General features: G+C 36.5%; 1 protein-coding gene across 1 annotated transcript in view; it reads right to left on the reverse strand.

Moving 5' to 3' along the window:
- Positions 1 to 6,985: 6,985 nt before the first annotated feature.
- The window catches only part of LOC105226962 (uncharacterized), a 131,341-nt gene continuing 123,590 nt past the window's right edge, over positions 6,986 to 14,736 (reverse strand). The window contains exons 4-5 of the mRNA XM_049450239.1: positions 8,170 to 8,321; positions 6,986 to 7,890 (exon numbers count right to left, since the gene is read on the reverse strand). Coding sequence (XP_049306196.1) covers positions 7,674 to 7,890; positions 8,170 to 8,321 — 369 coding nt within the window. The 3' untranslated portion in view covers positions 6,986 to 7,673. The remainder of the gene's footprint in view (positions 7,891 to 8,169; positions 8,322 to 14,736) is intronic.

The raw sequence follows: 14,736 nt of genomic DNA on the forward strand, positions 1-14,736 counted from the left end.
TTTTGTATTTTTAATTAGTATAATTAAGGCAATATATATTATTTCTTGACTAGTCATTCGTTGTCTCTGTACTTTAGTATTTAACTAACACACTTAACTAAAATTTTATTAAAGATTATTCAATAAATATACGAATAAATAGAATAACCTGTTTTTTTTTTATTTTTTTATAAATCTATTAAATTGGAAAATGTGTGACGTCACGAGAAAGAGGGGGAAGTTCAAAATGTGACAACTTGTGACAAGAACGGGGGGAGGGGTTAAAAAGTCCTTAAATTCGTGTGACGTAATTTATGGATGGCCCCTAATAAGTATTCTTATGTTTTATTTTTTTATGCAAAGTATATATTAGAGTTGAATGGAAATGTTTTGTCCAGCAGAAATGCTCTTAAATTAAACTTCTTGCTGTTTAAAATGTTTTTAAATTTCTTCTTCTTTACTGGCGTAGACACCGCTTACGCGATTATAGCCGAATCAACAACAGCGCGCCAGTCGTTTCTTCTTTTCGCTACGTGCCGCCAATTGGATATTCCAAGCGAGGCCAGGTCCTTCTCCACTTCGTTCTTCCACCGGAGTGGAGGTCTTCCTCTTCCTCTGCTTCCCGCGGCGGGTACTGCGTAGAATACTTTCAGAGCTGGAGTGTTTTCATCCATCCGGACAACATGACCTAGCCAGCGTAGCCGATGTCTTTTAATTTGCTGAACTATGTCAATGTCGCCGTATATCTCATACAGCTCATCGTTCCATCGAATGCGATATTCGCCGTGGCCAACGCGCAAAGGACCATAAATCTTTCGCAGAACTTTTCTCTCGAAAACTCGCAACGTCGACTCATCGGTTGTTGTCATCGTCCAAGCCTCTGCACCATATAGCAGGACGGGAATTATGAGCGACTTATAGAGTTTGATTTTTGTTCGTCGAGAGAGGACTTTACTTTTCAATTGCCTACTCAGTCCGAAGTAGCACCTGTTGGCAAGAGTAATCCTGCGTTGGATTTCCAGGCTGGCATTGTTGGTGGTGTTTACGCTGGTTCCAAGATAGACGAAATTATCTACAACTTCAAAGTTATGACTGTCAACAGTGACGTGAGAGCCAAGTAGCGAGTGCGACGACTGTTTGTTTGATGACAGGAGATATTTCGTCTTGCCCTCGTTCACTGCGAGACCCATTTCTTTTGCTTCCTTGTTCAGTCTGGAGAAAGCAGAACTAACGGCGCGGGTGTTGAGACCGATGATATCAATATCATCGGCATACGCCAGCAGCTGTACACTCCTATAAAAGATTGTACCTGCTCGATTCTGTTCTGCAGCTCTAATAATTTTCTCCAGCAGCAGATTGAAAAAGTCGCACGATAGGGAGTCGCCTTGTCTGAAACCTCGTTTGGTATCGAACGGCTCGGACAGGTCCTTCCCGATCCTGACGAAGCTTTTCGCGTTGCTCAACGTCAGTTTACACAGCCGTATTAGTTTTGCGGGGATACCAAATTCAGACATCGCGGCATAAAGGCAGCTCCTTTTCGTGCTGTCGAAAGCAGCTTTGAAATCGACGAATAGGTGGTGAGTGTCGATTGTCCTTTCACGGGTCTTTTCCAAGATTTGGTGCATGGTGAATATCTGGTCGGTTGTTGATTTACCAGGTCTGAAGCCACACTGATAAGGTCCAATCAGTTTGTTGACGGTGGGCTTTAATCTTTCACACAATACGCTCGATAGAACCTTATATGCGATGTTGAGGAGGCTTATCCCACGGTAGTTGGCGCAGATTGTGGGGTCTCCTTTTTTTGGATTGGGCATAGCACACTTAAATTCCAATCGTTGGGCATACTTTTGTGTTTGAATAGCTCGGCCGGCAATCCATCGGCCCCTGCCGCTTTGTTGTTTTTCAGGCGGACAATTGCTATTCGAACTTCTTCATGGTCGGGCAATGGAAGGTCTGCTCCATCTTTCTACAAAAACAAAATTAGTAAATTTTGATGCTTACAAGTATCCGTGTTCATGAAAATGTTGAATGTGTTTTGTACATCTAATACTCATATGTACTATAATCATAATTATCGTGTTGTTAGTAAGAAGCATTTAGTTTTTTAGTCATGATTAGGGTTCTGCGCACCATTTTTTATAAACATCACTTGGTCCCCACTCTCAGACTCTTTACCAAAAATATGAAAATTTTTTTAAGATTTTATAAAAAATCAAACGTGGATGTCAAAATGTCCTATTTTACTTAATGAAAATCTCGCTTCCGTTTCAAAAGTAATTCGTATGGGCTACTCGGAAACAATGATGCCTGACCCAGATATCAGTACAGTGTACCAATGGATGTGAATAAGAGGGTGAAACATCCAATGCAAAAAGTTTTCTTAAAATGAACTCAGTGTGTCAATACGGGATCAATTTAAGAATGATAAAGCAATTTGTCAAAGCGTGGAAGAATATTGTTTTGGCGACATTTGTAAAAAATTTCCGCATGTAGTATCTTCTTCTTCTTCTTAATTGGCGCGATTATAGCCGAGTTAACAACCGCGCCCCAGTCGTTTCTTCTTTTCGCAACATGGCGCCAATTGGATATTCCAAGCGAAGCCAGCTCCTTCTCCACTCGGTCCTTCTAACGGAGTGAAGGTCTTCCTCTTCCTCTGCTTCTCCCGGCGGGTACTGAGTCGAATACTTTCAGAGCTGGAGTGTTTTCGTTCCATCGAATGCGATATTCGCCGTGGCCAACGCGCAAAGGACCATAAATCTTTCGCAGAACTTTTCTCTCGAAAACTCGCAACGTCGACTCATCCATTGTTGACATCGTCCAAGCCTCTGCACCATATAGCAGGACGGGAATTATGAGCGACTTATAGAGTTTGGCTTTTGTTCGTCGAGAGAGGACTTTACTTTTCAATTGCCTACTCAGTCCGAAGTAGCACCTGTTGGCAAGAGTAATCCTGCGTTGGATTTCCAGGCTGACATTGTTGGTGGTGTTTACGCTGGTTCCAAGATAGACGAAATTATCTACATCTTCAAAGTTATGACTGTCAACAGTGACGTGAGTGCCAAGTCGCGAGTGCGACGACTGTTTGTTTGATAAATGGAGATATTTCGTCTTGCCCTCGTTCACTGCCAAACCCATTTCTTTTGCTTCTTGTCCAGTCTGGAGAAAGCAGAACTAACGGCGCGGGTGTTGAGGCCGATGATATCAATATCATCGGCATACGCCAGCAGTTGTGCACTCTTATAGAAGATGGTACCTTCTCTGTTGAGTTTTGCAGCTCGAATTATTATCTCCAGAAGCAGGTTGAAAAAGTCACACGATAGGGAATCGCCGAAGAGGTCCTTCCCGATTCTGACGGAGCTTTTCGTGTTGCTCAACGTCAGCTTACACAGCCGTATTAGTTTTGTGGGAAATGTAGTATTTTGAAATATCATAAATAATGAAACACACAAATTATATCAAGGTTATAACAAGGCAAACTAGGATATAAAGTGATGGAAGATAGGTTGTTGATGGAATCGCCCGTTACTGCTCGATCTTAAGAAGGGATCGTCGACTGTAAAATTATAAACGAAATGTAACATGTAGTATTGCAAAAATTTCAGTTATTTGATTTCATGTTTTCTGCTTTTTATAAAGTAAAATGAAAAATGAATAAGATTTTAAAATAAACGAGAGCGAATTTTACAAAATCATTTATAATGCCATGAACCTAAGGCAACAAAACCACTGTGTAATCAATTGAATTAGGAGCTGGTGCGAGATGTGGATTACTGTCGAATTAAAGTGTCTTGCAACAGATCCCCTTAATGTTACCAGTCAATAGATCGATTCCTTCTGAGAAAAATGCTGGCTGTTTTACATACATTTAAATAACATTTCACCCCAAATTGGGAGAGAATTGTTTCTGTGTAAAATATTAAACGATTTTAGATGCGAACTTTGCATAATTGTAACATATTTGTAATTGAAAATTATTGTAACAATTAAAGACATCATTGTTTTTTTTAGATTTACAAAGCTAAATTTGATTAAATGATGTTTTAAACTTTTTTTTGGTAATTTCTATGTTAAAATAATAGACAGAATATATGTAGTATAAGCTTCAGAAGCCTTTTTTTATTTAGAAGAAACACAGAAGAAAGAGAGAATGCCGAAGTTTTCAACGATGATGATGAGCACAACATGTACCGTAACATACGAGTATTTACATACATTTATGCTAATATTTCTAAGAGTGTTAGTAGGATGAGCCTAAACTGTTTTGCTTTGTAATTAGCGAAAAGGGAATACCATTTGGATGAGAGGAATTGTATGATAATATTGTCGACTCGCACCAAGGTCGATTTCTGACAGAATGAAAAGGAGCTGCCGTTATGTTTAAATATGGTACGTTATACCACAAAACTAATACGGCTGAGTAAACGGGCGCTGAGCAATACAAATGCCTTTGCGAACCGTTTGATACCAAACGAGGTTTCAGACAAGGCGGCTCCCTATCGTGCGACTTCTTCAATCTACTGCTTTAGAAAATTATTCGAGGTGCAGAGCTTAATCGAGCAGGTACAATATTTCATAAGAGTGTACTGCTGTTGGCGATATTGACATCATTGCCCTCAAAGAAAGATCAGGTGGAGAAGGTGTTGACTGAATTTAGTATCTTGAATTGGCACCAAATTGTGAAAAGGAGAAATGACTGGCGCTCTGTTGTAAATTCGGCTGTCTACGCAAATAAAGAAGAATAAGATTGTCTTCCTTAGTAAATAAGCAACAGGTGGCTCTATTCCTTTTATCATTCTATTTCTCCAACATTTTGAAGTATTACCTACTAAAGTTCTCATCGTTCGTACAGGCAGAGGCTCTTTTACAATTAATTAAAAAATCTGCACTTATATTAAAACCATAGAATATTCGTTCGAACTTCACAAATTTGTGTGATCGTATTCTTTGACTAGAGGGATCTCTCTTAGTCAAGGCCAAGCTTAAGCACAGTTATTCTACGCTATCCTATAACTTAGCAGTGACACCTCGAAAACACATTATAGAAAATTATCGCCCTTCTTTGCCTTTCATGGTTATAAACAAACGGAGGTAATCATGGCCTTTATCTAATGTAAAATAAATGCATATTCTAATGATTGCTCATTGAAAACATTGAAGAACATTTCTGATTGCCAGAATGCACAGTCTTACATTCTACTTTTAATAATAAGTACCAGTACTCATATCAATAGTCTCAATAATCTATTAAAGATAATATTTATTGTCAATGAAAGAGAGTTCACGTTGTCGGGTATAAAACTTTTGGTAAAAATCATAGTTGAGCGCGTTTAGTAATTATTTACCGAATTACTGACTTTACTTTAAAATCTCTTTACGATAAAATTTTTCTTAGTTGCTTATCACATTGTTGTTAGTTGTTCTTTTATGAAGCTTTTTTGTTCTTTGTCGCGGTGCCGCGGTCTGTCACCAAACAGCCACATCAAATCAGTAAAGCTCACTTTCTGAGATGTTTCCGTCTTTTGAGCTAGGGTCTAGAGTAAGTGCTATAGACGTTTATCGCTCTATGTTGCAACACTAATGATTGTAAAAACTTTACTTTCTAACGCGCTATACAAAATTTATGTGTGAGAAATTTTTGACAGTAATTTGTCGCTGCAGATTTGATTTAAGGTCGACAGCTGTAAAGTATACATCGTACATATCTGTTTAGATCTAATCGGTATTAGCTGCATAAATATAAACAATTTTCCGATGTATGGATTAAAAGCTAAAACTTCTTGCATTGCCAAACATTGGGTAGCAACTTGAAAATCGATTGTTGCCTTTTTCATTCTGAAATCGATTTTGATGTTAGAATCAAAACTTGCGGTTGAAGGAATTAAAACTTCATGGAATCAAAACTTCATTAAAAATACATGACTTTCACCTTATTTTCCTTTTTAAAACCCTTTCTTACATATGTATATCAAGATTTTCGGTGTTGATCCAAAAAGTTTTTAAAATTTAGTCAATAGTTAATAGTATGCTTACATTTTATTAATAGTTGGTCCTCACTGTGAATAAATTTTATGAATGACATCTACGATTAGGGAAAATTTTTGAATATGAGAGATTTTTCCCATGTATAGTTCACGATAACAAATTTGTGAATTTTTTCTTTGGAAGTAGCGTTCACGCGAAGTTTATAACAATACTGTTGTCGATTATTTTACTGAGCCACTTCCTGTGGAGAAAAGTTTAATTCAAGACAGATATAATGTTAACCTTTTATATTGCAGATTTGATGAAATCTGTGATCATTTATCACACTTTTTACCCTCGCCTTCTTTGAAAATATTTCTATACTAAGCTGGAATATTCGGATTAGATATGGAGCCTCTATCATGAGTAGAGCATTGTAATTTTCGTAAGCTAAGGAAAGAAAGAGAGAATTCTTACTCCACAGTTTTTCAAAGTAATTCGAAAATTAAACAAAAAAATTATGTACATTTTTATGTACATTTCCATATTTAAAGGGCGTTGTATTTGATAAATATAAAACTAAAGGATAGTTGCGGAATTTGTTTTTAAATTTTTATACCCTGAACATGGTATATTAAATTTGACATGAAGTCTGTAACACCCAAAAGGAAAGGAAATCAGCATGTCGAGCTGAGTTGGTTTTCCCAAGAAGCTGGTTATTTGTCGGAGCCTTTATTATATAAATTGAACGAACAGAATTTGTCTTTTTATTTGTCGAGACATCTTCACGAAATTTCGAATAAATTAATAAATAAAGCAGTGCTATAATATCCACAACAATTGTTCAGAAATTATTACCGAAGCTAGCTTCGATGCAACCGAAATTAACGTTTTTTTTCTTATTTTGGTTATAACTAGCCCATTTCTCACTATCTAAAATGTGTATACATACGTGTAACCAAAACCTTCATTTAAAACAAACCCTTATTTTATTCATCGCTTTATTAAAATTTTCATTTGTCCGAAGTAAACTCTACTCAATCGATTTTAGTAAAATTTGCAGTTTATATTTCAATTATGTTAAAAGTCGAAAGAATTCATAAATAAAAAGAATTATATTTCAGATAACGTCTCCCTTTTTATTTGTAAATAATATTTTCACTACTTTTATTTGTTTATTATAATAATATTTAATTTATCCTATAGATATATATTATGAATTCTGATTTTATTGGTTTGTTGTTCGAATCCACGTTTTTGTTGGAAACTCAGCACTAGTGTGAAAGGTATAGTATGTACATTTATAACAGCTAAATTATTATTATGATTCTTTTGGACATGAAGCTAAAATCTTTCGTTTTCGTTTTACACCTTTTTCTTTGTAATAAAGTAAAAAACTGCAATAATTTTTAATCTAGTTTTTCATTTTCCCTACTTTCTTCACAAACAAAGTAAAAACTGCCAACCTGCTCATGTACATAACTTTTTTTTTTGTTGGATGTTTTAAAAAATAATTTCACAAATAAAATTAATCAAGTTGTCTACAATTTTTAATTTTCTGCATAGAATTCTGATTTCGTTTACATTTGAAAAAGAGAAATGAAACCTCATTCTGTAACACTACTGAAAATCACAATAGTTCTGCAATTATCCTGACAACCAAGCAAATCAGATTTGGTTTATACAAGAACTCTTATTAAGTACATATACAAATAAATCTAATAATAAACATATTAACTTATTAATCCGGCTAGCAACTGTTTAGCAAACATTCGAAGTTGCAAAGGATCGCCTTCATTAAAATCATTAAATATAAATTCCATTTCTTTTTTCAAACCATCCGATATTGAAGTTCTTATTCGTTCCTTGAATAAATTCGTAATTGGTGACAATATTAATCCACTTAATTCTCTTATTATTTGAATTTGATCCAATTGAACATGTATTTTCCTGTAAACACAACATTGGAAATAATATAGTATACATATACTTATGTAAGAATGCATTTTACGAGAACGGAAGTTAAATCTAATCCTTTGAACTCCTGCTAGATATCCGTTTTTGATTTAGACAGATAGATAAGACACCTCTAATATACATATGTGGATACGAATTTAGTATGAACGCCAATGAATAAATTATACTTATTTTTTTATTGATGCCAATTATTTCTTTTGACTTATATTTCGAGAGTAACACATAAATAGGAATCTACGTTCTTGTTCTCACCTGTAGTCGAGAATGCGAAAATCGTGGAGAGCTAAGCTTATATTTGTCACATCTATTGCTATTTCCGAATGAATAATTGTATCTTCCAAATTTCCTATTACCTTTCCATAACCGTCAATGGGCATTACTTGAAGAAGAAAGTTGTATTCAAACTGAAAAGTAGTAAAAAATTTGTTACAAAGTTTAAATTTAACTCTATAAAAATGATATGTATTTCAATATTACCATAATAAAATTTAATTAATTAATGTATCAATGCACTTTGTTGCCAGTTTACAACTTTTTCATATTGTCCACGTTCTACCTCAGTACGTCTGAATTCTTTATTAATATATTTGATAGTCTAATGACCTCAAGAATGGTGTAATCTTTCATAGGAATACATGAACTTCATTAGTGCGCACTGCTGCACATTGAACAGACAATCTTTTATCATTAATTTAAAAAATAATTAGGCATTTATTCTATTATTTTTATATTCAGTTCAAGCTTCCCTTAGCCCTTGTGAATTTAATATGTATCTCTAATGACCCAATACGATTAACGAGCTAATAAAACTGTTTACGTGTTAGTAACAACAGATCTTTTGATTTTGGTTTTTCTATGTTGTATCGTCTAATTAATATAATAATAATATTTTATTCATTATGTCATCAGTATTCAGATACTGCACTTCCAACAGTCTGTGGTCGTTATTATTGTACAAACCTATGCCTATAGAATAGGGTGGGTCGATTCCGGACTTTTTTCGATTCGGGATTTCTAATAGTGCGGAAAAGTTGTCTTAGTACTTCCTGATTCCAATGCAACTTGGATCTTCAACCCCAACTCCGGCCTTGAAATTTCGGAAATTCGCCTAAAATCGTGAAATTGTCTACCTAGCGCCTGAAATACGCATCTCATGGCAAAATGTATAAAACAAAAGTTATTTGTAACGTCATTTGCTACCGAAATGGTATGTGATCATGGCCGTAGGACGAACCGTTCCCGAGATACGAGCGAAAAGGCGGCGCGCCAAAGCGCAAGGTGAAAATTGTTGCAGCTCTCAGCTAACCTGTATTGGTCACCCAGAACCCACCGCGTGGAGATGGCTGCTCTTTGGGTTCCTCCCAAGCCCAACCCAACCAACCAACCATATGTCAGGCTTGTTTTAGTCTGAATCTGTGTCAAATTTATTGATAAAATCAGATTTTGTACTAAACTTTGGCACTTGTTGCCTAGATTTCAGTGTAGAGGGGAATTCATTAAATTTCCATACCTCTGCAGTGTCTCCCGACAGCCCTTTTATGAGTTCTTCGTTAGAAACTGAACAAAGAACTGGTGGAACAGTCAAGGTAATAGTCTTCCAGTTAATCATATCGTAATAATTACTCGTATTAGCTTTGAAATTCAGCTTTGGCACATTATTACATCTAACCCTTCCATTTACAGTGGCAGACTCTGCTTCTCTGGCTGCCAGAAGACGGTCAAGGGCCAACTTTCTGACTTCTATCAGTTCGTCAGTCATCATACTAAGGAGAATGTTTTCTGGAAGAGCAAAGAAAGCATTCTGTTGAATGGATGAATCGACAACCTTGCGCAGTTTAGCAGGTAAGAATCTCGACCTTTGAATTGCAGCATAGAGATGGAGCGAGCCATCTTTGATTGAACTGTTGAATGTTATTGAGAACCACAAAAGTGAGTAAACTGTAAGTATGTAAAGGGTGATTTTTTAAGAGCTTGACAACTTTTTTAAAAAAAAAAACGCATAAAATTTGCAAAATCTCATCGGTTCTTTATTTGAAACGTTAGATTGGTTCATGACATTTACTTTTTGAAGATAATTTCATTTAAATGTTGACCGCGGCTGCGTCTTAGGTGGTCCATTCGGAAAGTCCAATTTTGGGCAACTTTTTCGAGCATTTCGGCCGGAATAGCCCGAATTTCTTCGGAAATGTTGTCTTCCAAAGCTGGAATAGTTGCTGGCTTATTTCTGTAGACTTTAGACTTGACGTAGCCCCACAAAAAATAGTCTAAAGGCGTTAAATCGCATGATCTTGGTGGCCAACTTACGGGTCCATTTCTTGAGATGAATTGTTGTCCGAAGTTTTCCCTCAAAATGGCCATAGAATCGCGAGCTGTGTGGCATGTAGCGCCATCTTGTTGAAACCACATGTCAACCAAGTTCAGTTCTTCCATTTTTGGCAACAAAAAGTTTGTTAGCATCGAACGATAGCGATCGCCATTCACCGTAACGTTGCGTCCAACAGCATCTTTGAAAAAATACGGTCCAATGATTCCACCAGCGTACAAACCCACCAAACAGTGCATTTTTCGGGATGCATGGGCAGTTCTTGAACGGCTTCTGGTTGCTCTTCACCCCAAATGCGGCAATTTTGCTTATTTACGTAGCCATTCAACCAGAAATGAGCCTCATCGCTGAACAAAATTTGTCGATAAAAAAGAAAAGAACCGAACACTGATTTTGGTAATAAAATTCAATGATTTGCAAGCGTTGCTCGTTAGTAAGTCTATTCATGATGAAATGTCAAAGCATACTGAGCATCTTTCTCTTTGACACCATGTCTGAAATCCCACGTGATCTGTCAAATACTAATGCATGAAAATCCTAACCTCAAAAAAATCACCCGTTACTTGACCAAAATCTTTATTTCCTTTGTTGGTTTGTCAGTAGAAATGTATAATCTCAGAATTCTATTTGCACAGGTGAGCCAACGAGATTTGCACATGTTACCTGGATGCATCGACGCTAAATCTGAGGAACATTGACCGGAAATAACAGCTTCTGATATTTTATAGAGATAAGCTTGGTCTGTGCCAAGTTGGGTCGGATTAATAACCTCAGAAGGTAATTGGCAGGATGGAAAACTTTCAAATTTGACAACAGGTAAATTCTCACAATCAGGGAGTAGTTTACCTATGTCGCCAGAGAATGTATTTGGACTCTTTGAAACACCATCTATGTGTTCGAAAAGAGCATGAAATGGAAGTTCGTTGAAATGTAGAAGACAAACAACCCACTGTAATGGCCTACCTATTATTTCTTCTAGTTTCCGAATGATTCCACCTTTCCAACCTGTGTTCGTGTTGGTTCCATCAGCACCGACAACTTCTAGATGTTCCACATCAACTGAATTGTCTTGTAAATGTTGCCATTTAGCTTGCGTCTCATCCTCAGCTGACCTGGAAGGAGAGGTGACGTGGCCAAAGTAATGACAACCAGGTTCCGCTATAAGAGAAATATGTTCCTCTTTGACAGTGTCGCGGTAGTACTTTTCACCTTCGCTGACTTGTGTAAGTGTATTGTCTTTGCGGCCGTCAAAATACAGCCCATATACAGAGTAAATACTTTCGGTGTTTTGGAGCTTAACTCCAACACTTTTTTGTGCCCGACTAATCTTGCATTTGTCAGTGACAAAGCTAGCCTGATCCTCTGTTATCCAACCTGCTTTTTTGGCATCCAGAAAAGCAGATGAAACAATCAAGGCCGCTGCTCTATCACTTACTCCAAATCTTTGGGCAGCTAAAGCAGTGTGTTCTAATACTAGTGTGTTTTGTTTGGTTTTAGAGGATGGAAGAGAAAATTCATCATCAGCATCGTTTTTGGAAGAATCCATGTGCGACGCACATACATTGTTGTCGTCTGTATGAGAGTCTGGCTGATCTGAATGGTCACGTGTTCTAGCTGATACTTTTCTGGTAAGTTTTGATGTTGAATGACGTTTTGAAAGCTTTTCTTTAGCGATGTCAAATAATTTTCCGGCAGAAGAGACAAAGTCGTCTCTTTTAGAGCTCAAACCTATTGGGTTCCTTAAAAACATTTGTTTAAAAGTCAGAAATTTCTTATGGTATGTGGTGAGCATTTGTACAACTCTGGTGTGAGAAACTATCGGAATAGATGACTTTTTGAAAGTATTTTCAACCTTTTTTGCAACTATTTCTGTAACCTCTTTACTCCTAGGTTCATAGTTGTCGCCTCGCCTAGTTGGCGCAGGGAAATGAATGTAAGTGATAGAACTCGGCGAAATCACCGACAAGAGTGAAGGAACTCGATGAAAAAATATTTGTATGGAGACCTATTCGAACGTGTTTTTGGCGTAGGTGAATGAATGTGAGTGATAGCACTCGGCGAAATCAACGTCAAGAAGTATGGCCGCAAGCCATCTAGGGAACGGTTCGTCCTACGGCCATGTTTTATACATTTTGCCATGAGATGCGTATTTCAGGCGCTAGGTAGACAATTTCACGATTTTAGGCGAATTTCCGAAATTTCAAGGCCGGAGTTGGGGTTGAAGATGCAAGTTGCATTGGAATCAGGAAGTACTAAGGCAACTTTTCCGCACTATTAGAAATCCCGAATCGAAAAAAATCCGGAATCGACCTACCCTACTATAGAATAACCCTTATATACTCCAAGCCTTTCATAGTGGTAGCTGTAGGTAAATATTGTATAAGTCGACGCAAGTTTTTAATCGATACCGATCAATTTAAAATTATGATAAATGAAATATTAGGTTTACAACTTTGCTTCTTTTTGTAAATTTAAGTTGCTTTACAAAAATTCTAATAGAAATCATATAGATGGAAGTAGTAGAGTAATAGTATTATCTATGTACATATGTGTCAGCCTCAGAAAAGCGTGGACGAGTCCTCAGCCGCACTTTTCTTGGAATTACAATAGAAAAGCAAAATTTCCCGCAAAAATCGAGAATTCGGGTCAAGAAGTGACATTTTCAGTTGAGAATAAGTTTGGAATGCAAACAAATCTCTACAAATATTTTGTTGGGTTAATGTTGACACAAATGTCCAAGATAAATATAAAAAGATTTAATCGACCAGTGCTTGACCCTAGAGACATCTATTAGAAAGTTGTAGACTTAATAAAATATGTTTGAAACAGTTTATTATTATTGTTTATGCGACATCTGATCTCGCAGTACTCATCGCACAAAACCGACACACAACATACCAAAAGGTTACACAACCCAATGCAACACAACATATCATCTACACAACCACAGCTACACATCATACCAACCACACTACACACCTACACTTCGCTTTTTTCACCACCCACAACCGATACAAAAGGATTGATGAGATCGTTTCGTTTTTACCCGTAACCTCTAAGATTTTCGCCATCGATACGTTCGTCGACGCAACGCTGCGTAATACTAGTGAACTAAACAACTTTGAGATTGTTTAAGTGAAAACCGAAGTGGTATAATTTTTGTATAAAGAAAAAGAACATTTTGTAGAATTCAATAAGCTATATAATAAACTGCAGCGTAGAAAACTGTCAAATTAGCATGATTGGAGACAAAAACACAGACACACTGCAAATACCGGAAATAAATTTCATTTAATACTGTACATACTCAAAAAAAAATTTTTAGTGAATTAAGTGGAAGGTTGTATTCGGAAAATATTTGTTTTATAGCATCAGCATTTTATTGTAAATAAATATATTTTGATATCAGTCATCATTATTAAATATATTAGGTCAGTTTTCTAACTGCTAACTACTACTATCTAGCCAACTTTCTGCTGGAAATCGTTAAACAAGCGAGAGATGACGAATTTTATTTGATTTTGTTTATTTTTGTTGGCAGATAACCACTGTAGTAGAGAACGACTGTTATAAGGAAACGCAGTGTTGATGGTTCAAAGGTTTAATAAGAAGTGAACTGAATTGAACGTACAATGTAATAAGTAACTTACAATTACAGTTATGACGCTATGATACATATAATGTCATTTAGAAGGTTGCCATATTAATGATATTAAGATTACAGTGATGATATTAAGATTACAACTTCAACACTTCTTCTTAAGCTTATATATCTACATACTTTTTAACAAAACTTTAATTTAATCCAAGCATTTTTACAAAATTACAGTGCTTTTGCTTAGACAAAGACTTTGTTAAGATATCGGCAACATTCTTATCTGTGGATACATATTTCAAATTGATTTCATTATTTTCAACTTTTTCACGAATGAAATGATACTTAATATCTATGTGTTTTGTACGCTTGTGGTGAACTGGATTGCGAGCGATATGTTGTGCGCTGATGTTGTCACCATATAGCGTTATTGGTGTTGAGCTTGACCAGCCTATCTCTCTTAATAGTCTGCTAAGGTATATTGCCTCTTTTGCTGCCATTGCTAAGGCTACATATTCAGCCTCAGTGCTGCTTAATGCTGTGATGTTCTGCTTCGTTGAGGACCACGAAAAAGAACTACCTCCTAAGTAAAAAGCGTACCCTGTGTACGACTTTCTGTCAGACGAATCGTTTGCCCAATCAGCGTCGGCGAACCCCTTTACGTCTTCACCAGTCTGGCAATATTCAATGGACATGTCGATGGTGCCCGATAAATAACGTAGTATATGCTTAGCTGCTGTCTCGTGCTCAATATGCGGATCTGTATTGTGCCTGGAAAGTTTGCTTACTGCGTGCAAAATATCTGGCCGACTCAAGACCGCTAAATACATGAGAGAACCGATTAGTGATTGATATTCAGTAGCATTTACCTTCACACAATTTTTGTTTGTGCATCCAACTT

The sequence above is a fragment of the Bactrocera dorsalis genome, chromosome 2 (assembly GCF_023373825.1).
Source record: "Bactrocera dorsalis isolate Fly_Bdor chromosome 2, ASM2337382v1, whole genome shotgun sequence".
NCBI lineage: Eukaryota > Metazoa > Arthropoda > Insecta > Diptera > Tephritidae > Bactrocera > Bactrocera dorsalis.